Source organism: Planococcus citri, chromosome 3, assembly GCF_950023065.1.
Source record: "Planococcus citri chromosome 3, ihPlaCitr1.1, whole genome shotgun sequence".
Taxonomy (NCBI): domain Eukaryota; kingdom Metazoa; phylum Arthropoda; class Insecta; order Hemiptera; family Pseudococcidae; genus Planococcus; species Planococcus citri.
In genome coordinates, this window is record NC_088679.1 from 51,238,534 (window position 1) to 51,265,446 (window position 26,913).

A 26,913-nucleotide genomic window follows, 5' to 3' on the forward strand; every position below is an offset into this window, starting at 1 on the left:
TATTATGTCAATTACACTACATACAAATACGTAACAGGTAACCTTGTATTCAATGAATCAATTTCAAATAAATAAATAGAAAATAAATATGAAAACGTTCTAATTCAACTCCATCATAATGTATCTAAGTGACATTGGGTAGGTAATTAATAACTAAAGAATTTACAAAATTTTCACCGGTAAAATTAATTATTATCCAATGTTAAATTCTACATACAACATCAGAAACCCATTCAAAGAGTTTTAAAAGAAGAGAGTGGTTGAAAGAGAGTCGAAATACTTCAATATCTTGACTCATTTTTTTTTTTATAAAGATAGTGTCTTGCAAAACTAAAGCAAAAATTTGCCAAATTCAACAATTTTCACAGAAATTAAGAAAATTTGTAATTTTATTAGAAGCTTTTCCATTTTTCAGAGTTTTTCTTTGTTTTTTTGTTTGTTGCAATGAACCACTTTGAATTCAAAACACAATAATTATCTTCATCGGCTCATGAAATAAAAGTGGAGCATTTAAAATAAAAATATTGAAAGAATTTAAAATTAAACAAATGCAACAAAACAACTGAGAGACAAATGTCTAAGAAATGAATGTCAAGGCTCAAAATTTTGGATGTAACGGAGTAGGCAGAGGTACCACCAAGGAAGATGCAAGATAAATCAGTTGCCTATTCATCGCAGTAAAGGAACAAATTACTGTTGTAAAAACAACCTGGTTCAAATACGTTTTCTATCGTACGAATGAATAATAGTTTGAAAACCACATCAAAGTTGCAATAATGAGATTTTTAAAAAAATCATTTAGTTTTATTTTGCATGGTAAGTATCAAAAATTCAGGTAAAACTAGGAAAATTGAACAAATTTTATAAAATTTTGTTTATATTGAAACACAAGTTAAGTACTTATTCCTACGATGAAAAATTCATTGAACATTTTTTTCAAGTCATATTGTTCCGTCAGTTTGCCAAATAGGCGATATACTTCATTAATCAGTTATGAGCTTAACGACTGATATGAACTATTCGATTTAATTTTCCGAAAAATAATTATGCAAGTTGAACACGTTGATCTAATTCACATTTTTTGAACTTAACTTAAAATCAGATGAAATAAAATAATAATTATCGAATAAAATAAGAATACATCACAGGTTATTTATCGTAAATAAATATAAATAAATTATCAAATACAAACGTTTACGTATACGAATGAAGTAAATAAAATAAATACATACTTAAAAAGGTACATTTTAAAATCTATTATCACAGTTTTCCAAGCGCTAATTGTTAAAATAAAATAACACAAAAGGAACAAACGAGAATACTAAAAATACACGACTGATTTGATTTTTAAACGAGTTACTTTTTTGAGTTTCCGAATCAAGATTTAAATTAGTAGGCGAGCCACTGTTGTACCAAATAGGTCTATTTGACAATGGCTGAATAGGACGAAAGTTATGTGACAGAATTCCAGCATCGGAATGTATTGTTCTGAATTTCGCCAACTATAATTATGAATCAAATTAGTATGCTAAAGATGCGAAGATGAAAATTTGAATGAAAAATAATCACTTACTTGTTCGTGAGATAAAAGTATAGGATGTTTAAAATCAATCCATCTGACTCCTTCGGAGCATGGAGGTGTAGTTAACGATCCCATGTAAGTGAAATAATTATCTACGTTTGATGGTAACAGATCAACTAATTTTAATGACTCTTCCAGAGGAACAGTGCTTTGTGGATTCACGATACGGCTTAAAGACTGCACGATAGGTTTGTAAAATTTATTATCTTTTTCTGTAACCTGAAAGTCAATTCAATTACGATATATTATAAAATAAAATATATTGAAGGAAAGAGTAGTTGTATCAACGCCTAGTGTTCGATAGGTAAACAACCAATATTACACTGATGTACCTATGTATCAAATTATTAATACCTACGGCAAAAGTAGAATTTTTCAAATACGAGTAACAAGAGCAATTTTTACCTTTATTGCGCAGTACTTTAAAACTTTTTTTTTTCAAATTCCGATATTAAGTGCTTAGATGAGTCAGTTTAATAAAAGAAGAAAATTACGTACACAGGTAATTATAAAGATAAAAAATAAGCAGACGTATGTCTGCCATTAATTGTTCAAAATCATTAGGAAATTTTGGTTTAAAATTTTATGGCCCACGAAAATCTACATTAGCTGTTTACCTACATTTAACCGCGGGTGCCCTAAAAATCAAACGCAGATCGGTATTAATCCCAAACTATACGATCCTTTAAACACATCACCCGTACAATACTCGAAATAATCATTATATACTTCAAACGTTAAACCGGGGTACAGTTCTTCAAACATAGGTATGTATAATTGAGAAGTATCTGTACGGCTGGCTACGCGTTAATTTTCATTAAAATCTTCCCCAAACAGCTGCGTTATACGGTTACGAATTAATTAGGTACTAAAAATTTGACACAGAAAAAATTTGCAACAACCAGTAGGAAAAATAAAACCACTCAAAAAGTAGGTACTAACAGTAAAATAAGCAAGAATTAAACGCGGGCCTACGCACATTTTTATGAACAATTGTACGCAAAAAAAGCCATCATCTGGGTGCTTGGATTGTAACTCGTTAAATTAAAAATAATAGAATAATTACTTCAAAGAAAAAAGCAAGTACAGCTAGTCCATCCATGTATTGTTGCGCATCAGTGGTATTAGAATAATCGCTGTTGTAAAATACCATGTGAAGCTCCATTGGATAACTAATGTGGGAAAAATAAATTGAAAAAAAGTTACCAAAAAAAAAATTACAAGGTTTAGAAATTACATTGTAACTCATACAGGTAGTTATGGTACATTTTTTATTGTTTAAATAACTAATTTATCACCTACCTACCAAACGGAAAATAAAATACACGATTATATCTTATCATTTAACCGGAAATACATAGCAAATATTAGCTCAAATAGGCATATCGTCGCTTTACCTGTGATTATTGATCATATCTTCACTACCGAGAGAATCATTTGCACCCCAATGAAAATGAAACTGAGCAAATTTGAACGATGGATTTAATAACGGTCCTCCAGATATAGAAACAGCGTCCGTTGAATTTACTTGCACCATAACTAAGCAAATTAAAAATATAAATCATTCAGGTACACTCAAATAATATGTAAAACCAGAATGTCAAAAAATGCGGAATGTCTTTAAATATACCTGTGTGTCCATTGTTGGTAATGGTGGGATTTTCTAAGGGTGCATAAAAACCGTTCAACATCAAGGGTGGTAAAGCAACCCTGGTGACTATGTTTTCTTCAATATCAATAGGCGATTGGTATTTTCCTGCACATTTTGCATATTTTTCTGGCCAATGATTTGGACCTGAAATTACCATATCATTAAATTAGTTCATCAGTTTGAAAATTCTCTCATTAAAAAAAATATACTCAAATAGAATATGAAATAACCACTTACCTAGAGGATCGTTTTCATTGTATCCAAAACCCACATGACTGCTGGGATGAGCATGTTCGTGCGAATTAGGTAAACATGAAGTTTGGATGATTCCTGGAATGAAAAAATTCAATTTAATTAATTACCTAATGCTCTGTTTTTAACGAAAAAATAAGAAGGTATTTTTTTAAGAATTGAGAAGTAACTTGACTTGAATACTACATATCACGTACAAATAAATTTATAAAACCAAAAGGCTTAAATTTTCAACAAAAAAAAATAAAAAATTAAAATACTACCCTTCAAGGGGTTGGTAAAGGGGAGAGTGAATTGATTTTACAATGTTTCGAAAGTAAAGACCAATTCAAATGTTTTGTATTTTTTCTTGAAAAAAAAACAATTTCTATGAAGATAGATTGAATAGAGAAATTTCAATAAAAATTCGAGAATTTTCAACCGCTTCAAAGTCTTGGCATAAATGATAGTTTACAAAATTCTACACACATTTGAGAATATTTTTTACATTTTGATTGAGTTGGGTAGTCTTAAAATTGCTACTAATACCGGATCCTATAAATAAGCATCGTCGTCATCCAAATTGATAGAAACATAATACAGAGTATTCAATTTGAAATTCAAACAGCACAGTTCGAATAAAAACTTTTCAAGATAAACAGCAAAGCAACGATCACATTTGTGTATCTTATTTTTTTCATCTTACTTCAAAGCAATTAATTATGCAAAAAATGGCAAACAGAAGTGAATCAAAAACCTTATAATCATGTAACCCTTTACATGAATCGGAACGTGATGTTTACTTTTGTGGTACCTAATGTTTGTGTAAGAAACACTCTTCGTATTACTGAATTTATGACCCTTAGTTACTAGGAAAAGGAATCAAGAAGATATGCAAAATGTTAAGACGTAGGTGTAGTCATAAATCTACCATGGGGTCGCATCAGAACTTTGTATTTTTCATTTAAAATATTTACGCACGATTTTAAATCAACATGGTACATGGTAAGAAATTGATCAAGTGGGCGAAATTATTTTAAGCAAAGTATATAGCAATTTTTGGCGGAATATTTTTAATTAGGAAAAAATACCAGTAGCCTGAATTGAGTAATACAAACTCTGGAGATAATGATTCTCTTTCAAAACATTGATGAAAAAAAAAAGTTAACACCTATCACGATTCACGGTGATTTTATTCTATTGTTCCGTGATGACAAAAATAAAATTAAAAATCATGCTTTACGTATGTGATGTAATATCATGGTGAAGCATCTTTTGATACAATCGTTATGATGAGATCGAACATGGATAGAGTGAAGATAGGTAGCAGTTTATTCGACTGTTGAAATGGACCTATTTCAATTTGTAAACAAAATAAGAATCTGATTTGACCAGAAATTAAATCGAAAGGCGATTCGAAAAATTGAAAATCTGAGTACTGATTTTTTACTTTCAATTTTTCAGCTCGATTTAGTATTCTCAGGTGGCGATTAAGAACGACACAATTTTTTATATCGCTGATCGAAGTCGTAACAAAAGTAAGTACAGATTAGTCGACAACGTCATAACTGTCGTAGGTACATGCATATAAATAATCTTTATGGAATTTTCACAGCATGATCGTTTGATCCGAGTTTAATAATCGACTAGACATAACAATAGGTATATTTAACTTTATCTCGAGTGCCAAAATTTTGAAATCGCCTGGTATAATTTATATTACTGATAAGGTTACATCAATGCATAAAATAGAAAATCCGTTTACGAGCGATTTTTTTGATCACCGAACACCGATGAATACTCGAGTTAATTCTTTTATTCCCAATTTCTAGACATTTTGGTAAACATAATTGCGTTTTTTGTTCATATTTCGTGAAAAGCGACAGTGTTGTCATCACCGTACCTGTATTACAATATACGTAATTCATTCAATACATATAAATTTATTAGTTCAGTGTGTAGTAAGTATACCTAATTGCTCACCACATTCAAGTAAAATTGACAAGTTGAATTTTTTTTACGTGAGAAACATGCGTTGAATAATTTTTGGCAATTACTTAAGGAAATTAAACGTTCCCTTGGTGGTAGGTGAATTGAAAAAAAGAATGTAGGACGTAAGCAGTTTTTGGTCACTTACGTCAAATTTCAACTTATGCGAACTATACGACACCTTCAATAGCTCAAATAAATCGTCACATCTAATACCCCCTATATTGGACATTATTTTGCTAAAATAAAAAAAAAATAGAAAAATAAATTTTTACAACTTGTTGACGATTAGATTCAGAATGTTGAAAAAAATACAAAACTTCACCTCTTGAACCTACTTAAAAAACTTTCCACTGGTTTGTGATAAAATCTGAGTCAACAAATTTTAGTAAATAATTTCAGATAAAAATCAATAAAATATTAGTCTTCTCTCCCCTCCTCGTTACCCAATATATTTTTTTTGATTTCCTACAAAAAAAATTCGGAAAAACAAGAGAAAAATCGTTTTTAAATTATGTAAGTATCTAGGAATTTCTGTTACAAAAATTTTTGAATTACAAAAAAATCGTCAGATGACACAAATTATTTCTCATTTAAAAAAAAACAAAAAAAAACAGGTCGATAAAACAGATTATTGCATTTCCTAAATTTTTTTAAAAACATAGGTAGGTAGCTAGGTAGGTAAGCAGATAATTTCGATGGTTTTTATGTTTTGGATAGGTCTTGGAAAATACAATAACAAATTTCTGCTTTCTGTGTAAGTATTTCTTTCCCATTTCATAAAATTCAGGAAATTTCATCTTAAGGTCTCTTATTGCATGATCGCACATCAAGCATCTGTTCTTGTTCAAGTTTTATGAGATGAACCGATTTCGATTTGGGTTTTTCAGCGAATTGGATCCAATACATCGCGGATTTGGAAATCAAAAATATTGCATCTGATAAAACCGGTTCTTAAAATTAGTAAAGTAAACCAACTCATCACTTACATCACTGTTGGTTTAATGTGGAACTACAATAAAGTGTCGTGCAACGCACCTAACCTATTAAACATTTCCTCAAATTGAAAATACCAGTAGCAGAGCCTCTCTCACCTCACATAAACCGCTCTCCTACCCTCGAAAATCTAATTCTATTCTCTACTCAATAACATGGATCATTTATGTCATTTCAATAGACAAACACCTTAGCATCATTCTGGCATTTCCCAATATTCAGACATTGTTGGAAAACACAAACCTAGATATAAATCATCTCGTATCTCCTCATTTTCTCATCAGAGCTTATAAAGCATGCAAAAAAGTAAAAACCGACCAAATCATAATACCACCGTCATCTCGTATATAAACTTGAAAATCTATAGCAAATTTTTCATTAGTTATATTATTCTGACAAATAAATATATTTCTTTCGGGTAGGTAATAGGTAAAGAATCGAAACAAATTTTTTTCTTTTAACACAAAACCGCCAATTTTTTAATTACCAATAAGTAATAATTAATCATCAACTTCGCCAGCCGAAAGAAGTTGTTTGATGTGTATTTATCGCCGTATGCATAAATCATGCAATTATCTTCCATTGTATGGATGTTTAAAAATTTCCTAATCTGCTGTTCGAGTTTTTATTTTATCTAATGTAGGTAAAATGACATACACAATGCGAAAGTTATGGCGTAATTGTATGTATGCTTCAAAATAACCGTCCAGGGATGGTATTAAAATAATAGTATGTACAATGTACATAGACGTATACATACAGTCGCATATCAATGTGTACTTTGTAGGTCTGTAGGTATCTTCTACTACCTGTGTACATATTTTTGGATTTACCTGAATTCGACCTGTTTATACGATGACACCGCAGGGACAATGACGAAACATTTTTCCTTTCGTTAATCGATTTGAATATAGACTTAAACAATGCATACCAAATACAAAGCAATATTTAAAAAAAAATTGTTAAATATTGACAATGAACGGCAAATTACCTCGATGAATAGAACTCACACTTGAACTAGTCACGCAAGTTACACTTGGGAAAAAATCGATTAAAAATCAGGTAAAACTTACGAACCATTCACGATGACAAAATAATGAAGTAGAAATTCTTATAGACAAGTAATACATACAAATGACTTTTGGGAGATTTTTTGGGATGAACAGTAGCATGACAATTTCTAACCTACATTAGCATTGTTTTAGTCGACAATCACATAAATCAAGTAGAAAAAGTTGTGTGGTGAAAAACTAGAGCCAGAAGAGAGCTACAGATATAAGTATAGGTAGGTATAGGAGCATCAAAAGTGTTACCTACCTACTGCGATAAGAAATTCACAGCATTTTTTGATAGATACGTAATCATACATCACACATAATATCTAATTAGCCTGATTCTGTTTTGCGAACATTCTCTTTTATAATCATACATGATGATAAACGTCTAAACCTCGACACAGCTACAGACAGCTTCGTACCATCGTCTTTCAATCCTATATTATGTTTCTCCATTTGCTTCCATGAGTAATTCAAGTAAAATACGATAGAAAGGTAATAGTAGGTACTTATTTCCCTATACAATTTTACATAAATAAACTTAGCTATACTCCATATGCGCATTAATTTGAAAACATGTCTTTCGGAAAAAGAAAATATAGCTAAATACCAATACGAGAGTATGGTTTGAAGGTTTTTTTTTCACCATAGACGATATAAATCTACTTATTATAAGTTGAGAATTTATTCGTGCAAGTATATGAACATTCTAACAGCTTCCGCTAACAAAAAACAGGATGTTTGAAGAATTCCATCATTATTTTATTATATTTATTGAATGTTAGGTTAGACAAATCATTAAAAAATTAGGAAGTGTAGAGTTTCATTTATCTTGATTAGTCGGCCGTGTACCCGCCACCCAGTCATATCTGCCAACATTAACTTAATTATCAATATGCTGCGATAATATTTCATCCGTTTTATGAGAAAGTTTTTTTTTTTTTGCAACAATATTTTGCTACACAATTTGTTAAAACAGGGAGTGCATTTTTTTAATAAAAGAGAAATGTAATACATCTCAAATTACACACACTCTGTTCGAGGTCATTTTTCTGTCTTTTAAAAGCCTCATTAAAAATTGAATCGACTTGTCAAAGCTGCTTTCAAATTGCAAAATGGACATCTGTGGAAGAAAAAAATTCATATGTACCGAGTATCATTATTTGTGTTAAAATGAATGCATATTTTTGCAAAAGTAAATACCTACGTAGAACATTTTTTTACAGAGAAATAATACAAATTATAAACACATTTTGCTCCTCAAATTACATCACTCAAGGTTGATTTCGCTCTTTTTTTTTTGAAATGAAAGGATCAGTTATTTGCTATAAAGTGAAAAAAATGGAAAAATCAATTTTTAAGGTTGAAAAACTTTGTTTAACTAAACTGTTGACGACGATAATAATATCTACCTAACTCGAAAAACAAAATGTACACAGAAAAGTTATCGTTTAAAATTCTGAAGGTATTCGGTCTTTTCAAACCTTTGAAAGACCATTCTTTTAAAAATACCTACCGAACGGTTTTCCATGAAGGTAGGTACGTGGTTTAATGCTAATAGAATAATCAGGTATTTTTTAGGACTGCAAATATTTACGCCAAAATGATAATTTCCTATTTATTTTTGGGAAGTATTAAATAGGTACTGAAATTCTGGCAGAAGGGGTACAACTTGAAACGTTGTTGTGAAGTCTCCCCCCCCCCTCCCGTCTTCCCATTCGTCTGTGTGTACGGCTATCAGCACATTTTCATATAATTTCACATTTTGTAAACGATGTACAATTACGTACCTAAGCCGATTAGTAAAAAGTTTCAAATATTAATAAATCATTTAAAAAATAGCCAATTTTTTGGAACCTATTAGTGAAGTTTTTTTTTCTCAGCGGCATACCACGTATTAGGCGGTTACCTCTAGGCTCAAGTACCTACGTATAATAAAGCAATCTTTGTGCCAAACGCATAGGTTTAGGTGCATACCCAATTTATGCACCATTTTTACTTTAAAATAAATTTTTAACGCTGCACTATCATTGGTCGTAAAAATTCTCCTCGTCATTTTCAACACCAACGCACCATCTGTCGATATTTTTTTCACCTTTAAATTTAGAATCAATTAGGAATGTATTTTTAAAACAACGCAAATCAAGGTGGTCGAGAACAAACTAGAATTCAATTTTCTGTCACCTAAATTGATTTTCACACCTTCTAGAGAACTGGTATTTTTTAAAGTTCTGGAAAAATCGAGAATTGCAATGCAGACTGCAGAATGGCAGAATAGTTCGAAATTATAGAATTTGGATTAGAGGGGGGGGGAAGGTTGGTTTTAGACAAAATTCAGCCATTCGCGCAAATTTCAAAAACTTCTTCGCAAACAGAAAAATTTTGTCTGATTTTTTGAATTTTTCGTTTTGATCGAAAAACACACTGGAGATATCTGCCCGGAAATCTGCTCAAATGTGAATAATCCCCTTTAAATGGGCAAGAAGTGAACCACAATCTTGATTTTTAGCTGCTTAAATTGATTTTTACACCTTTTGGAGGAATTTTTAAATTTTGGAGCATTCGAAAATTTCACTATGGGCTTTAGAATGGCTCGAAATAGTGGAATTCGGATTCAAAAAGGCTGATTTTAGACAAGATACAGTCATTCGTAAAAGTTTAAAAAATTTCTTCACGAACAGAAATTTTTTTTTAGTTCTTTTCTTTTGATCGAAAAACGCTCTGGAAATGACCGCCTGAAAATCGACTCAAACGCGGATAATTCTTTTTAACGGGTCGAGAATAAACATAACTCGATTTTTAGCTGCCTGAATTCGTTTCCTCGATTCTGGAGATATTTTAAAAAACAGGAGAAATCGAAAATCGTGATGAAGGCTCCAGAGTCGCTCGAAATTGTGAAATATGGATGAGGAGAGAGGTGGTCTCAGCCGAAATACAACAATTCGAGAAAATTTCAAGAATTTCTCTTCGAACAGAAAATTTTGTATTTTTTGAATTTTTTACCTATAAATACACGTAATATTTTGGGCAAAAAAACGCACGGATGTATCAGAATGGAAATCGGCTCAAATCTGGATAAACCCTTTGAAGATGTCGAGAATGAGCCACAATTAGATTTTTAGCCACCCAAATTAATTTCCGCGCAATTTGGAGAAATTTTTAAATCGAAAATCACATTTGAGGCTCCAGAATGACCAGAAATGATAAAATTCGATTCGAAGGAGTTCATATCGGTTCCAGGTCAATTTTCATAATGTTTCTGAATGAGTATTTTTTTAAAGGCTTAAATCACTGAAAATGGTCAATTTTGAACTTGAAAAAATCGAAAAATCAATTTGCTCTGTGGGTTACCATTTTTTCGCAGCCATGCAAGAAAAATTTCTGAATGTGACCTTGAAATTTATTAAAAAAATTTGGGGTTGGGAATCCTTTCACGCAGCCCAAAGAAATAATTTAATCGCATATGAGCTTACATTTTTCTCATTTTCAAGAATGGTTATCACTAAAACTAGCACATTTCGATTATAAGGAGTCAGATTGAAAGAACATGGCCTGAAATCCCGTTAACCTAAATTTCAAGCGCTTGTTGCTCAACTTAGACTATTTTTGAATTCTTGGCGTATTTTTGTGAATTTGGGCGAACTTTCAACTTTTTCATAAGCTGTTTTTCTTCAAATGAAAAACAAATGCAGTGTGAATATTAACTTCATTTCAGCCTATTCGACCCCAAAAAAATACTGTTAGGCCATTTCGGAGCTTTCGGTGAATTTAATAAACATCGACCTTTAAACCGATACATCTAAAATTTTGGGAAACCCGACATTCTCCGACAAACTGTTTTAAAAAATTAAACATTTGATCGTATATTTTCAAAAACCATTTTAAAGCACGTTCTGCACACTATCAAATCACACGTTACGCTGACCTATTCTACCTATTTTTGCCATTTAAAAATGCAAAATTTTGGTAAAATTCCAATACGATGTTGTTTCAATTATGACGTGAAAAAACTACTTTCTTGGCGCGGTAAGGTAAAATGTGCAGCAATAATAAAATTTAACCAAACGAGACTCGGCGTTATTTCACTTTCACCTCTGCATATGATACGCGTTCTGTGGCCACGCAAAGTACCTAGATATAACAATGGTGATTAAAAAATATCTTACATACATATGTAAAATATCGAGATTCGCGTTTTGCAACATCTACATCTGAATAACACACCGTGCAGTGTAATTCAACAAGCATGCCCAATTTCCAAAAGGAAATCTACGTATGATATAAATACACTGAAAGACATAGGTACCTAGGTACCTACTACCTACACACTTACCAATCGAAAGTAAATATTACAGCATGTATATATAGCGCAAATATGGCTGAAAAATTTTGCATCCGGCGAATGAAAATTTTTTTCGTAAAATTACTATATCTATACTTAGTTTCAGTTTCATCGCAGACAAAATTGATAGTTAATTTTGGTATCAAAGAAAACTTGAAAATTAATTCGTTCCGTAACGTCGCTCGGTTAAATTACGGTTTTAAGTAAACAGTAATTTTCAAATTAGATGTCAACTCGGTTACTTATGGAACAGAACCAAGTATTTTATAATTTATTAAATATATTATCAAACATCCGGTGTGTTTGCGTAATAGGTAGTAATTATTATCAATATATTCGCGAATCGCGATATAACTTACATAGCAAAAAGATATTTTTCACATGGAATCATTATTATTACGACTGTACTTGATGCAAAATATTCAAAATGATTGAAGGTTCAAGTGCAATTCAATTAAGATGAACATCACGATTTTTAGATTTCTTTCAATTACTTAGTTTAAACACATGCGAAAATCAACTTTTTTATCGAATTGAATACCTAATTTTCCTGTGAAATGGTAATAGGCAGGTACTAGGTATAGTGAAATGTTTCCAAATACGTAGATGCATCTCGTCACCTACAGCATCGTTTTCTTCTCTTTTTTCATCGTTCAGTAGACTAATATGTACCTACTTACAATCATTCACGTTTGGAGGGGGCACAGAAAATATTGAGTACCCTCGGATAATATTTTGGATTTAAAAAAAAAGAGTTGGTAACATGCAAGTAATGGTTAGAGCTAATTTTTTAATTGCGAAAATGTCACGCAAAAGTACTCCATATCACTACACTTTCTACCTGACTCCTTAGCTTAGCAACCTATACAAGTAGCTAATGCTCGAACAAATATTTGTACTTGAGAGAAATCCAACACTGTACCATTAGATGCAATATACATAAAAGAGTATTAGGTACTTCTTGATAAAGATATTGAATTGCACTCGTACAGTATTTACCTTACGTAGGTACGGATATAAATACCTACATACAGCTTAGCGCATACCGATATAGATAGAATGCACCTATAAATAGGTACCTATTTGTTTCACCGTAAGTAATGTCTTTTAAAGATAAGAGATTTTAATCACGCTTGATGATGCAAATATGAAATAAATCGAACATAATTTTTCAAGATTCACGAATAATATTACCGATAAATGAGATACATATTTCGAAATATTTTCTGTTCACGAGATAGTAGGTATTACAGTTCGAAATATTATCTACTTCCTAATTACAGGTTGGCTTTTCATCAATTGTTCACGGAAACGTAGCATCATCATCATCACGGAAGATGAAGATGCGTGATACTATAAAGATCAACTTTTAGAATTAAAAACCGGTTCTGAGTACATTTCTTTAAAATAAAGAATAAGTAATAAAATTCAACGCATAGATACCTATTACCTATGCCTAAACCTATAAGCAGATGTGCCCAGGTTTTCAAAGTATTAAAAAAAACACAACGTCTGGCTTTTTCGAGAGCGAGACCATGAAATTCAACCAACGTACACTTACCTTTTCTAGGTACCTACCTACCTATGTAAGTTAAGTTATATCTGAGCTATTCTGAAGACAAAGGAACGAGAGGGGATTTATTGGAGTGATGGCGACGATTATTGAAATTCTATCGTTAAATCTAACTACGTATTATGGGTGCTACGTACCTACATTGAAGAAATTTACTCATCATCATAACGCAAATGAAAGGTCTTGGAATTAGATGGGTAGGTATATCTTGCACAATAAAAAACAATGTTTGGCGAGAAAGGTCATCTGATCCGATCATTGGCTAGCTAATAATTAAGGTATTTTCTTCTGAACGAGTATTAATCATAAATTCGCAATTTTTACTCTAAAGTGAACGCAAAGTGAACGATAAGATCCAAAAAAACTCATGAAAGAACATTTAAATATATTTCCACTTTTTAATTTTCGACGATTTTTTGAAAATTTTTGGTTCATTTTCCATGAAAAAAAAAATCAATTTTTGATCAAACTGCGGTAAAATCTGAAATTTGAATTACTTATGCCCAATTTCTAACTTTTTCAAACAATGAGTGATTTCGAACCATTCTGAAAACTTCATTACATTTTTTATGTTTCCCAATTTCGAAAAAAATCGTCATAAGATGGGCGAAAATGAAATTTGACGGTGCATATTCGAATGTACCGATTAGTGGTTATCAGTAGAACCATAGGGGGTAAAAACTGTATCTGAAAGTCCGTTGCAATATGACCGCGAATGTCCCAAAAAGTGAATCTGAATGTCCGTTTGGATTTTTGCGCTTACAGGGGTTTCTAAAGTAGGTCTAGGTACATCTGTTGATTACCTGTGAAATTGTTTTGATTTTTGAAATTGGAAAAGAACATTTAGGTTTACGTTTTGAAAATTTGGAGATTAATAAAATGAATCGTACTAGCCTATAGGCAAATGTTAGGTATCAGAGAAAAGGTATACCTAATAGTCATGAAATGATCTACTTGTAATTGTAAGATCAAGAAAGATATTTTAGAATTTTCTTCAGTTCTCAATCAAGAATAGGCACATACGTTTTAAACAATTTTTTTTTCATCCCTGCCCCTCTTCTTGGACCATAAGAACATTTCAGCTTTAGCCAGAGGAATTTCATATTTTGTGTGATTTTACGTTGGATTTGAAAAATATGAGTGGAGATTACTTTCGCTAAAAAATTGAGGTATGTCCAAATTCATGAGAGGGGGAAACAAAAGCAGGCGATAAAGGTCAAACAAATTAAAATCAACTTTTTAGAGCAATTCGGAGAAGAGAAACCTCACAAATCGACTTGGAAGGCTGGAAAATTTGTATGTGCGTTTTGAGGGGGGTCCTTGATATGCCTTTTAAGGGTTTAGACTTTTCAGCTGTAAAAAAGTAAATTTTTGTGCCTTCTCAATGGTTTTTAGCCTGATTTTCCTGAAGTAAAAATAGACTTAGGCTATACAGTCGATCATAATTCCAGGATTGGGAGTGGGACCTCTCATAAATCTATTTTTGGGTTTCATGAGCCCATCTTCATCGACCTTACGCTTATCTAGGTATTTTTATGGTACATGCAAGGTATGTAGTTGTACTTTCCATTGGGTTCCATATTCGTCAAAACCCAGATATGTTTGGGAATCCCTAGTCATAGGTACAAGGTTTTTTTTACTTCGGACATTCGGATACACCTTTTGGGACATTGTCGGTCATTTCGCTTCGGACATTCGGATACAGTTTTTACCCCCTGTGGTTCTATTGTATTCTACTAATCGGTACATTCGAATATGCGGCCAAATTTGACGCTCATAAGCTCGAGTTCCACAGTGACCAATTGTCTATCCCTCCCCCTCCCCTCCATTTCCTTCTCAAAATGAAATAATAAGTACATCCCTCGTACTACATTAAGAATCAACAATTCGTCAAGATTTCATCAACAATTTCTCAGTTGACCCAAATTATTTGAAAATGATTTATGACTAGTCTCCGCGAAATGCAACGCATTTCAAACCTCGTTTCAAAATAAACAATAAGAATTGTCTCCATGTGTTAAAATCTACTATAGATATGTAAGCATTTAAGCAAGTACAATTTAAATGAATGAAAAAACTTTAAATACGGGGCACTTAGCTAGTACGTAACCTTTTACTAAATCATTCATCATCGCTTTAGTTATTCGGAATGGATTTTCAAGAGTAAATTCAAAGAGATTCTCATTAGCCTATCAACAATGTCACTTTATTCGCGGTTCGCACCGTCGTTCTTGGTGTATGGTAACGTCATTTAGACATTAATTAACATTCGTTCGACGTGCAATAATTAACGAGCAATCGACAAGTAATTTTAAAAAATTAGTTTCGTTTACTTTTTCCCTTGACGCGTAGGTAGTGTTTTTTTTTTATCTATTTCTCGAAATTATTCGATTCGAGTCTTTCTCAAATTGATAATAATTGGAATGGGATACTGATATCACCGTATCACGTGAACTTTTTTTTCTTTCAATTGGATTAAGGTCAAACCTCATCGAGGCAAGGGTGCTGAAGAAAAGGACTGATCTATAAATAAAACAATAGAAATGACAAATCAATAAAACTGGACTATGAGAGACGCGTGTTGATATCACTGAAATAATAATAACTTAATAAGTACCAAGTTTGCCAAGAATTTGATTTTGTACCGAAAAAAGATGTTTTGACACGATTTGTGAATCAGAGAAAAGCAATGTTATTTATTAGACTTAGAGGAGGGGGCAGTAGCACAAAAATACAAAACAACATTACTTTGTTGAGTTTTCTTTTCTTTTTTTTCTTTTTTTTTGACAGAAAATGACAACATGTTTCTGTCCGTAGGGTTTGGAAATGGTTCACCACAGAATTAAATTTTAATGGGAGGGGGAATTTTATCGCAAAGATCTGGTTTCTTTCCATATTTCTTGAACTAAAAATAATGATATTCTTTTCTTCTAATATACTGACTGCATAGACTTTCAATTTTTCTCCTGCTCATATACTATGTTACAAAAAATAAGTTAGAAAGGGATGAATAATTCGATGAAATTTCCAGATGAATTTCTGATTGTGTTTAAAATTTAAGAGCCAGGAAATTTTACTATTTTTTATTACTCGATATTGAAAGTTTTTTTCTGTTCATGTCTGCATCTTAATGGCACCTGGCAATATCGAAAAGATACCAAGTATAGGCACATAGCCATACTTATCATTATAGGGAAGAAACAATAATTGAAATTTTTGACATCTTATGGCTGATAGCCCGAGAATTCCTTGTTTTTAAAGGAATCATTTTTTATTTAACTCATTTTGTCAAATCAAGGACCCATAGTAATCCCTCAATTGCAAAATTCAGAATCTTGGGAATTTTTCAAGTTCTCAAAATAGAGATTTGTATGCGAATTTTGTAAAAAATGAAAAAACTGAATCCGTTGGTCGACGAACAATTTGTAGAAAACTTGTTAGGCCACATTTCAGCATTGAATTCTTTTTGTCACAGATTTGAAAAACGGCCAACGACCTCAAGGCTCAAACAAATGAAAAAAATTCCGATAAGATTGAAAAACTCAAATTTTTCGTCACTTTTTAAAATTCAAATTTTGTCATCTTTTTAGTTCATCATTTCAAAAACTAAAAAAAAAAAAAAAAACTCAAAACACTAAGAAACTGCAAGTATTGTTAGAAAAAAATGTCAGCAAAGTTTAGCTGCCCGATTGAATTTTTTTGAGGAATTATTCTGTAAAATCGTCATAAAAAACTCAATTTTATGAACTTTAAAGTTTTTATGGTCAACAAAACAAAGTATAGCATTTGAAAATGTTTGTATGTATTAGAAGACGTGAATTTCAACGCAATTTTTTATTAGAAAAGAAATATTTTTTTATAATGTGTTTATTTGATCAAAAATTAGATCTCGAAAAAATATTTATTTTATTTTAAAAAGTACTTATAAACGTGTGTAACGCTGATCACTGAAAAATACTACTCAATTTTCACATTGTTTTATCAATTTTCAGCCATATTCAAACCGTTTTCAACAAATTTTCAAGCAATTTTCTCAAAATTTTGCTCAGCTATGCTAATTTATTCACCAATTTATGGTGACTTGCAGTAACTGGAAGGTCAATTCTGCATTTTTGACGAATTATCATTCAATTTTGAGAATATTTAATTAATTTTTGATCAAATGGATGACTTTGATGGCCTTGTAGACATCTTGCAAAATACACTACTAGGGCACCAGTTAAAATTTCGGGAAGTGAAATTCATTTTTGGCGAACTTTTTAAAATTCAAATTTGCTCCATTTCTCGTGAAAAAAGAATCAAAATTTGATCAAATTAGCAAAAAAAAAATCTGAAATCCCGAGTCGATTGGTGGTGGTTTGGAACCAATATGGAGCCTCTAACCGGTTTTCAGATTCTCTGATTTTCGAAAAAATGCTAAATGAAATTCAGATAAAAAAATTTTAAGAGAAGCGAGCAAATTTTGAATTTTTAAAAATTCGCCAAAAACCGAAAAATGAATTTCATTACCTGAAATTTTTGCTAGTGGTGTATTTTGGGGTCCTCAGGTCCTCTTTCGATTCTCCGTTGTCCAGTTCAAAAATTTCTACGTGGGTTGGGATACTTTCCTAGTTATAGTCATAAATGTACATCTACCTTAGATACAATCGTAAAATCGATTTTTATAGAAGATCATTTGTTCTTAATAACGAAAAATCTATATGACCTGTTCTCAAGTCCTGCGAAAATTTTTTAATACCTAATACGTAGGTCGCGAAACAATTCCATAATCTGCACAAAGGCGAATTCTCCGGTAATAAGATCAAGCGATACTTTATCATCTTTTATGAGTATCACCCCAAGAATGTCTGTTCTCAAACGCACTATTCTTCGAATGACGGACGATGAGTCAAACCTGACTATATTTTATTTTAACAAAAACTTGTCAATAATAACTTTGTTTCGAGATTTATTCTCATTTTTAACTTTTTCTCATTTTATACCTATTTGTAAGAATATCAAGTAATTGATCTCAAATTCGAAACAGAAGAGACCAGTTGGTTACAATTTTTGATTAAACAACTTTTTATAAAAATAAGAGTACCCACGTAGGAAAAATTCTGATACCTTAACTATAAGTATATTTATGAAACTTTGATTACAAATATTACACCTAAGTTCATTAAGCTATCTCAAGGGAGACCTACGCAAGGAGCTAAGCTCTCCAAGAAGAATCTCTGACCTTTCCATAAATCCATGTCCAACTGATGAAGTCGTTTATTAATTACACCGAGATAATTTTCTTAAACATATCGCTCATCTTTGTTTAAATAGGCTGCTAATTAATGACCTAATTTCGAATTCTCAGTGGGTAAGGTACCTACGAATTATTTTACTTAAAATCAATAGGTAGGTACCTACTTTTCTCGAGTTTGATTCGACCACAAGGTAACTTCAGGTAGACTATATCAAAAGGAAATAAAAAGAAGGGAAAAATCACCATCATTCATTGGTAACTATAAAAATAAACAAGTGAAGAGGTACCTAAATTAAAATGTAGCTATGAATGTTTTCATTTAATCTTGTAGGAAAGTACATAAAACCTACTAAAACATTTTATACAGAAGCTGAACATAAATTGTACTAATAAGTAAGCTAAGAAATAATGAGCGATCATTTGTTTGAAAAAAAATAGGGCAATTTTTTCTAAACGAACCAGACAACAAATTTTTAGTAGGGCAATTAGTTTCCAAAGATTCATTGATAGTGTAAATTTTTCTCATCAAAATATGTACTCGTAGCACTACATTTACTCACACGTACAAAGTAACGTTATGTACCAGTACCATAACTGGGCAATAAAGATGAGTTTTTTCTCACGCTAATTATCAAAAAAAAAAAAAAAATCGCGAATAATAATCCAAGCGAACGAATTTAATATCTTCATTAAAATAATGATTTAAAAAACGCGTGAATTGGACTTAGTTTTTGCAACAACTTGAGCGAGAAAAAAAAATTAAGTATAGGTGTAGCAGTAAAATTGGAATAAAATAAATACCTACATAACCACCTATTAGCCATGTTAATTACAGGTAGTCAGTTAAACGATACCATAAACGTGCTTTGGTGACATTGCGGTAGCAGATTTTTTTGTCACTTCGTAGTACAAGTACCTATACCTACAGAATAACTTCCGCTTTGAAGTACCTATCTATATCTGTACCTGGCAATTTTAGCACACCATAGATAGGTAATTTTCCACGCTTGAAATTTTCCAGAGATATGTACATACAAAATATTATTAATGGTACAGCTACAGCAGCAGCAGCAATCAATCATGCATTAAATATGCGTAATTTACCTATACGATAGTGTGCAAATCTATGCTGCATTTCAGAGCTGAAGTTTTAGATACCTATTCACATAAGTAGGTTCACACGTACTATAGCATATATTACTTTCCTAAATATTAAACATTTATCCATTTTAGGCATCGTATACGAAAAAATAAATTGAATTGTTTTTGTCGCATTCGCCAGCAAAAAAAAACACATATTTTGTGATTTATAGGTACCTAGATTTTTTTTTCTCAATGATATTTATATGAAAATTAATTCGAGCTATAAAAATCAATACGAATCATTAACCTCAACCCTGGTGTCATTCATTCGACTAATTGGAAAAACACCGATAAACTTGAGAAATCATAAATCGATTACGAAAATTGCATCACCGTCGACGATACAACATCTCTCAAGTTGACTAAAAGGCAACATGCGCATAGACCATTCATATTATCTCATTTCACATCAATTAACAGTGTAAGGAGAACAAATTATTTATTAAAACTTCTCTCGTGATAAAATTCAACATGAGATAACTTTTACTTACGCTATGCTTACATGTACCTGAAGAGAAACACCTGTAGGGAGAGTGCATAGATAAACAGTTTGTTGTTGGTTGAGAAATTGCAATCTTGCAATTTGGTATAAATCACGTTGTGAATTTGTGGACGAGCGACGTGGAATCTTTGTATCAGACAGACTGTTTTGTTAGTCACTTGCCTATTGGTTTGGTTTACCTTCACACGTGTGTTTAAGAACTAAGATAACAATAAATTAGACGTTCGAAAATTTTCGATAAAATACGTAAATTGAAGTTCAACCATAAATCAGAAGGTAAATAGTAATGTACATGCGTATTTGTGTTATTTTTCTTTTAAAAAACAATTTCACACAAAGAAGTTGATAATTAAATTTACGTATGTGTGGATAGGTAGAGGTACTAATGAAGAATTTTCGATTCGAGAAGATAATTGAATATGTATTATTTAGTTTTTACTTGTGTTTTTTAAAAGCTTGCTTATTATAAGAAGAAATAATGTCATTGCCAAATTAATAAAGATTTCGGGCATTATAAGTATCGTATTTTCCATCTAAAAATTGCCTACCAAAATCACATCGATACCCTACTTCGATCTCTTCAAGTCACAAATCGCAATCACCCAGTATCATCTATCATCTTATATACAGGGTGTTCCAGAATAACCTTTCACATTTTGGTGAGCACTGATCTGCGTTCAAATGGTGTTAGGGGAATGGTAAAAGCGGTTCCAGGTAGCCAACACATGCCGAATTATGTTTCAGTATTAATTTTTTACCATGGAGAAGTGGACGGCTGTGCAGCGCGCTTTTATTGTAAAGGCCTTTTTCAAAAATAATGACTCTTACATTAGTGCAATTCGTGCCTTCCGCAAACATTTTAAACTTACCGGTAAAAGTGAAGTGCCATCGAGGCCAACAGTGAAATTATGGGTAAAAAACTTCGAGAAAACCGCTCATGCTTGTAAAAATAAGCCTACAGGTCGGAAAAGATCAGTAAGAACGCCAGAAACAACGGACCGAGTAAGGCATTCAGTACAGACTACCCCTACCACTTCAATACGTAAACGAGCGTTAAATTTAAAAATCAAACCAACTTCTCTGCAACGAATTTTATCTGAAGACCTCAGTTTCCATCCATATAAGATTTTAATCATTCAAAAGTTACAAAAAACTGATTTTGTGAGAAGAAAATCATTTGCCGAGGATATGCTTACAAGAATTGATACTGGTGAGATTCCATTGAACTCGTTACTCTTTACTGATGAAGCTCATTTTTATCTAAACGGTGATGTGAATAAACAAAATATGCGCTACTGGTCGACAGAGAATCCGATGATAATACACGAGAAACCTCTACACTCCGCTAAGTTGACTGTTTGGATGGGCGTGGCTAAATTCGGTATAGTGGGACCGTATGTGTTTGATGAAACGGTGAACGGTGAGAGGTATTCGGCGTCAACAAACATGTGTTGCACTCTGGCGGTGAAATGCATGAAATACGTGTTATCATGCTGAAAGGGGGATATTTCCATACTTACGCACGCTTACACACGCGCACACTCGACTTGTCGAGATGCGAATGAATGCGATTCTCTACAAAAAGTCCCCCTTTCAGCAAGGCGATGGTGGCGCGGCCACGAGATGTTAACGCCGAATCGCAAAATGTTAAACGAGTTTCTCATTCCTGAATTGAAACGCAGACACAAGTATAGAGTTACTTGGTTCCAACAGGATGGCGCTACCTGTCATTCCGCAACGGACACGATTTCTTTATTGCGTGAGCATTTTGGTCATCGAATAATTTCGCTGAACACAGAAATTTCATGGCCACCTCGATCCCCTGATTTTTCAGCATGTGATTTTTTTTTATGGGGTTACCTCAAGTCAAAAGTATATCAAGATGATCCTAGGACTCTGAAACAGCTCCTAGATAATATTATTCGTGAATCAAGACTGATTAGAAGAGAAATGCTCAACAAAGTGTTCAATAATTTTAAAAAACGTTTGGTCGATTGTGTCAAAAATGATGGAAAACATCTTGGTGGAATAATTTTTAAAACTTAATTTATAATGAAAACTCAAATATATGGTCTAAAAACGGCACATTTCTACTTCATTTTGGTTATAAAAAAATTTCCGTAACCATTTTTCTCTCAGAGCTACTAATAAAACAAAAGTGAAAGGTTATTCTGGAACACCCTGTACCTATTAAGACCGCACTTTGTCCATACATATGATCCACTCCACAGAGTACATATAACTCGCTTATACTTTATACCTCACAGACACATTTAGTTTTTCTGAGAAATACCTGCGAGATGGCAGGTCATTTCGTGTGAATTTAACCTTATACTATCTTTGGCTCGTGTTTTTTTCACAAGTGTAACCACCCAACAATCAAGAAAAACGCTTTTCGTTGGCCTGAAACCTCCTCGGGGGAATTGAAGGGAAGGCGTTGCTTCTTTCAGTTATGTGGTACCTAATACTCAACTTTATTGATGAATACGAGTACCTAATATTAGAAGTAAAGCTGCATATTGCATAGATATAAACGAATTGCAAAATTTGGAAGGTTGTTGCATGAAGAATTGAAATTCAAACAAATTTCAAGAAGCTGCACAATGAGCTTTTTAAATTGAAAGTAAAATTTTGAAAATTGAACCAAAGCTCGGAGCTATTATTTGAAATTCTATAAAATATTGTGCAGAAGCAGAAGTGACTTTTCATGTTGTCGTGTTTTCAAAATGATCACTTTCAAAAAAAAGTATTCTCATTTTCTTTTTAATCTGACTCCTTCCATGTCCTCTGAGAGCACCCCCTTTGTTAGGACCAACCAAAAGCTCTACATAATACTAAAGAACTTGCGTAATAAATTCAGGGCTCGTACTCAATTTTTCAATTTTTTTCAAAAAAAAAGTAACTTTAGTAACTAAAAAAAAAAAAAAAAAAAAAAAAAAAGTACAAAACGCAAGCAAAACATTTACATGCAGAAAAAAATCGCAAGAGAAACAAACATTTTTAAATTGAATTTCATAAAAAAAAAAATTACGAACGTTTTGCTAGAAAAAAACAAGATTTTTTGGCAATTTTTTTGAGTAGAAGTCAAACTTTTTAGAACTTCAAAAAAACAACAATTTTAAGCAAATTTTTAGCAAAAAAACAAGACTAAGAAATTTTCAACAAATGGCGAGACTTTTTGATAGTTTTAGGTGAATGCGAGACCACGTACTCTTTTGTCTCTTTTAGCAAAAGGCAAAGCTATTTTAGCAAAAGACAAAATTGGCAATTTATGAAAGAAAGTGAAAATTTTAGTTCTTTTATGTTTCCAAAATAAACATTTTCACATGAGAACATTTTATGTTCGATCTGAACAAAAGAGCAGGAATTAGAAATTCATCGACGTGACGTCAACGTTTTGAGGAACTAAAAATTTGGTTATTTAAAAAAAAATCTTAATTACTCACAGGTGCTCCTTCAAGTTTAGGTAAAAATGGGCCATTTTGTGAAAGAAATTTTTTCGTCTCAAGGAGGTGTTCGGGTTATTTTGCGAGTTTCAAATAACTGTCCCTTCAATTTTTCAAGTAAGCACTTCACAAATTATCAAAACTTGTACGTTGATACTCTCAGAGTGTCTACCAGAGTGAGTCAAAATTCCACTTTTTTCAAAATTTGGCGGATCTCAATATCTCAGTAAAATAATACGATGAAATTACTTCAAAACAACATAGAAAAATTCAAAATTTCTCGAAAATGATTTCCCCCTCCCCTTTCCTTCTCCTACCCAAAAAATGGTTTAAAACATAACTTTTTAAAAATGTTACAGAAGAAAGATTAAGTTAAAAAGTGCACGAAAACATGTGAATATTTTTACTCAAAAAATGTCAACTTCCTTTCTACTGCTGTTTTTTGGGTGCACGAGAAATATTTTTATATTTTTTAAAAATAAAAATAAAACGAAGTTTTATGCGAATCGCTAGATTGCTAAAGTGATAGAGAGTGAGGCAAATGGAAGAAGGATAGTTTATTTTAGGATACCTACCGGATGATAGGGATTCAAGCGGATGGAACAGGTGGTGAAAGAAGAAAGCATAGACTGCAGTGAGACAGGTTTATCCTATAACATAGACGTGCGAAAAAAGAAATCCGTGGAAAATGTTCTTTGAAAAGGAGCCGGATTTGGCGAAGAAAGCATCAAACGTGAGTTCCACGCCTTCTATAGTGATTAATCATTTAGATACAATTGTGCTTTTCTTTAAGGAGCATCATGAATGCAATTTTTTGTATTCATAACATGTTTAAAATCATTGTTCGGTACCAAGAATTAACAGGTAGCTTAATTTTGTGATTTCGTGAGTCTGTAGAAAGAAATTCTTTGGTCCTAAATCGTCTTTGAAAAGCTCCATGCGTCTGAAATATGTAGATTCAAACGGCTGAAGGGTCTATATTATTTTCATTTCATCTAAAATATTTTCAATTTTTTTCTTCTTATTACAATTTGAAAAATATGTTTTATATAGTCAGATTGTTTATAATGGAGAGTCGTAAGCAGTGTTTTCAAATAAGAATATATTTTTTGTAATTTTTTTTTACATAAGTTTAAATTTTCTTGGGAAATGAGCTTCAAGGTTTAATCCATGGCCTGCAGTAATTTCTATTCCACTACTTAAAACAACATCCACTTACCCTTAAACATACAAATTTTTGGGGAGGGCAAATGAAATGCTAGCCAGGGCAGGGAAATAATTCTGGGGAATAAATGGGTGGAAGAGTAGGAGGCACTTTTTCGTTAGTCCTTTGAATGACTGAAATTAGCGACAATGTTGATGCACGCGAAGTTCATAGATGCAATAAAGCAAATTAACTATATCAAATTTAAAACTCCTTTCTGTAAACACTTAAAATTCAACGATGTAATAAAATCAATCACGAGGCAAAGCAAGTAAAGGACAATAAATATTGAGCAATGAGCAATAAGGTTCGAATAAACGTTAAACTACAAATTATTATAATTAATATTAACGATATGATTACCTATCCTTTAAAAATGGTTAAAGAGCTTATGCCAATCTTGATAATTCAGCAAACCATACCGCACTAAAAGGATAGAGAGCTTATTTTTTTTCATCAAAGTTAGGTATCAGAAAATTATATATAATCAGACATTTTAAACGCCCAAGCTACTTTTTTTTCTTTTCTACACAATTCCATTAAACCCTTCATTCCTTAAAAAATTTGAAAAAAACAACATTTTTCGATTTTTTTTTTTACTCTTTTGCAGCTAGGGCACCTATTTGAATGTGATACGTATATTTCAAGTAGGTAATAATTCGGACCAATAGCAATCAGGTAGGTAGAACGATAGATAGGAGATAGTTTTCGCATTTGTACCGGAACATGCGACTGAATACGCAGAAAAGAAACTAAAGGTAGGTACAAAATGTAATTCATATTCCTGACTCACCTGCTATGAAACATGTGAGAAAAATCTCAAACATTCTGCACCGAAAAGATCACAAAACGTAACGTCGGAAAAAACATATACCGGCGCCGGTATAATTCGATCTGGTTGAAAAAAATTGGCGCGAAAATGTAACCTCATAAAATGGCACACATGAACTGGCAAGTCAGCTGACAACGATGAACTGAGGAGTACAGACTGATTCTAATTTCGGTACGATGTACTCGCGGACGCGGAGAGCAACAACTGTGCGGCGTTCCGATTCGGAATTGTAGCATTGACAGAAAAGTAGCAAGTAGCAAGTAGCCATTCGCATATAATGCATTCGAGTCTCGAGACGCAGGCATAAATTACCCGTTAAGAGTTTACAAAAGGTGAAAAAAATCTACGCAAGAATCACGAAGTATTACCTACTCGTACCTAAAGAAAAAGATGCAACCGCAAATGATTCTTCACCCGCACTGCCGTCCTGCGCTGTCCGATGAAATTATAATTACTCTATGGTTGACCATTATAATGACGACGCGACGTGTATGGGTACAAATGAAAAATAGGTGCAAATCGTTTTGAATTTTCACTTATTCAGATGACCTCAAAAGATATATATCTAACCTGCAGGTACGCAGAATTCGCGCATATATTAATGAATTATAAATGTGTATACAAAAACCACGTGGGTATTCGTCTGCGTCAAAGCGAAACCAACGACATTGAGCATTGCAAAAAAAAAAAGAGGTGTCGGAATTCAAATACGGGAAGAATATTATGATCTTCAAGTGTTCCTGTGTTCCTTAGAATATTTTAAAAGATATGCCATCTCTTTCCGGCTATGGTACCAGTGAAACCGCACCTGAAATTGTCGTCAGCGGTTATTTAGATTTATGTGGGTTCATCTAAACAAATAAACCTTCGTAATTATTACGTAAATGTGAAGCACAAGCTGAAAATAAACTCGACGAATTTTTCAGAAACCTTTATAACAGGTGTATAATGTTCTAGTACATAGATGATCTTTTTTTAGAAGTCAAGGTAGGGAAATTTTAATCCTTATAACAACCCAACTGAGGAATTCTTCAAAATGAGTTTTTGAATTTCAATAGGGAAATTCAAACGCGGAATTAAAAATCTGGATCTTTTCGACTTACATTGGCGCCCAAAAGGCTTTCATATCAA

General features: G+C 32.3%; 1 protein-coding gene across 1 annotated transcript; it reads right to left on the reverse strand.

The window, feature by feature from the left end:
• Positions 1–83: 83 nt before the first annotated feature.
• Positions 84–26,102, reverse strand: LOC135839952 (carbonic anhydrase 2-like). The gene is made up of 7 exons (XM_065356236.1): positions 25,744–26,102; positions 3,471–3,563; positions 3,213–3,377; positions 2,980–3,121; positions 2,649–2,754; positions 1,574–1,801; positions 84–1,502 (listed from the first exon to the last, which is right to left on the reverse strand). The coding sequence occupies exons 1-7, from the start codon at positions 25,775–25,777 to the stop codon at positions 1,278–1,280; spliced, it is 993 nt and encodes a 330-aa protein (XP_065212308.1). The 5' UTR covers positions 25,778–26,102; the 3' UTR covers positions 84–1,277.
• Positions 26,103–26,913: the final 811 nt, after the last annotated feature.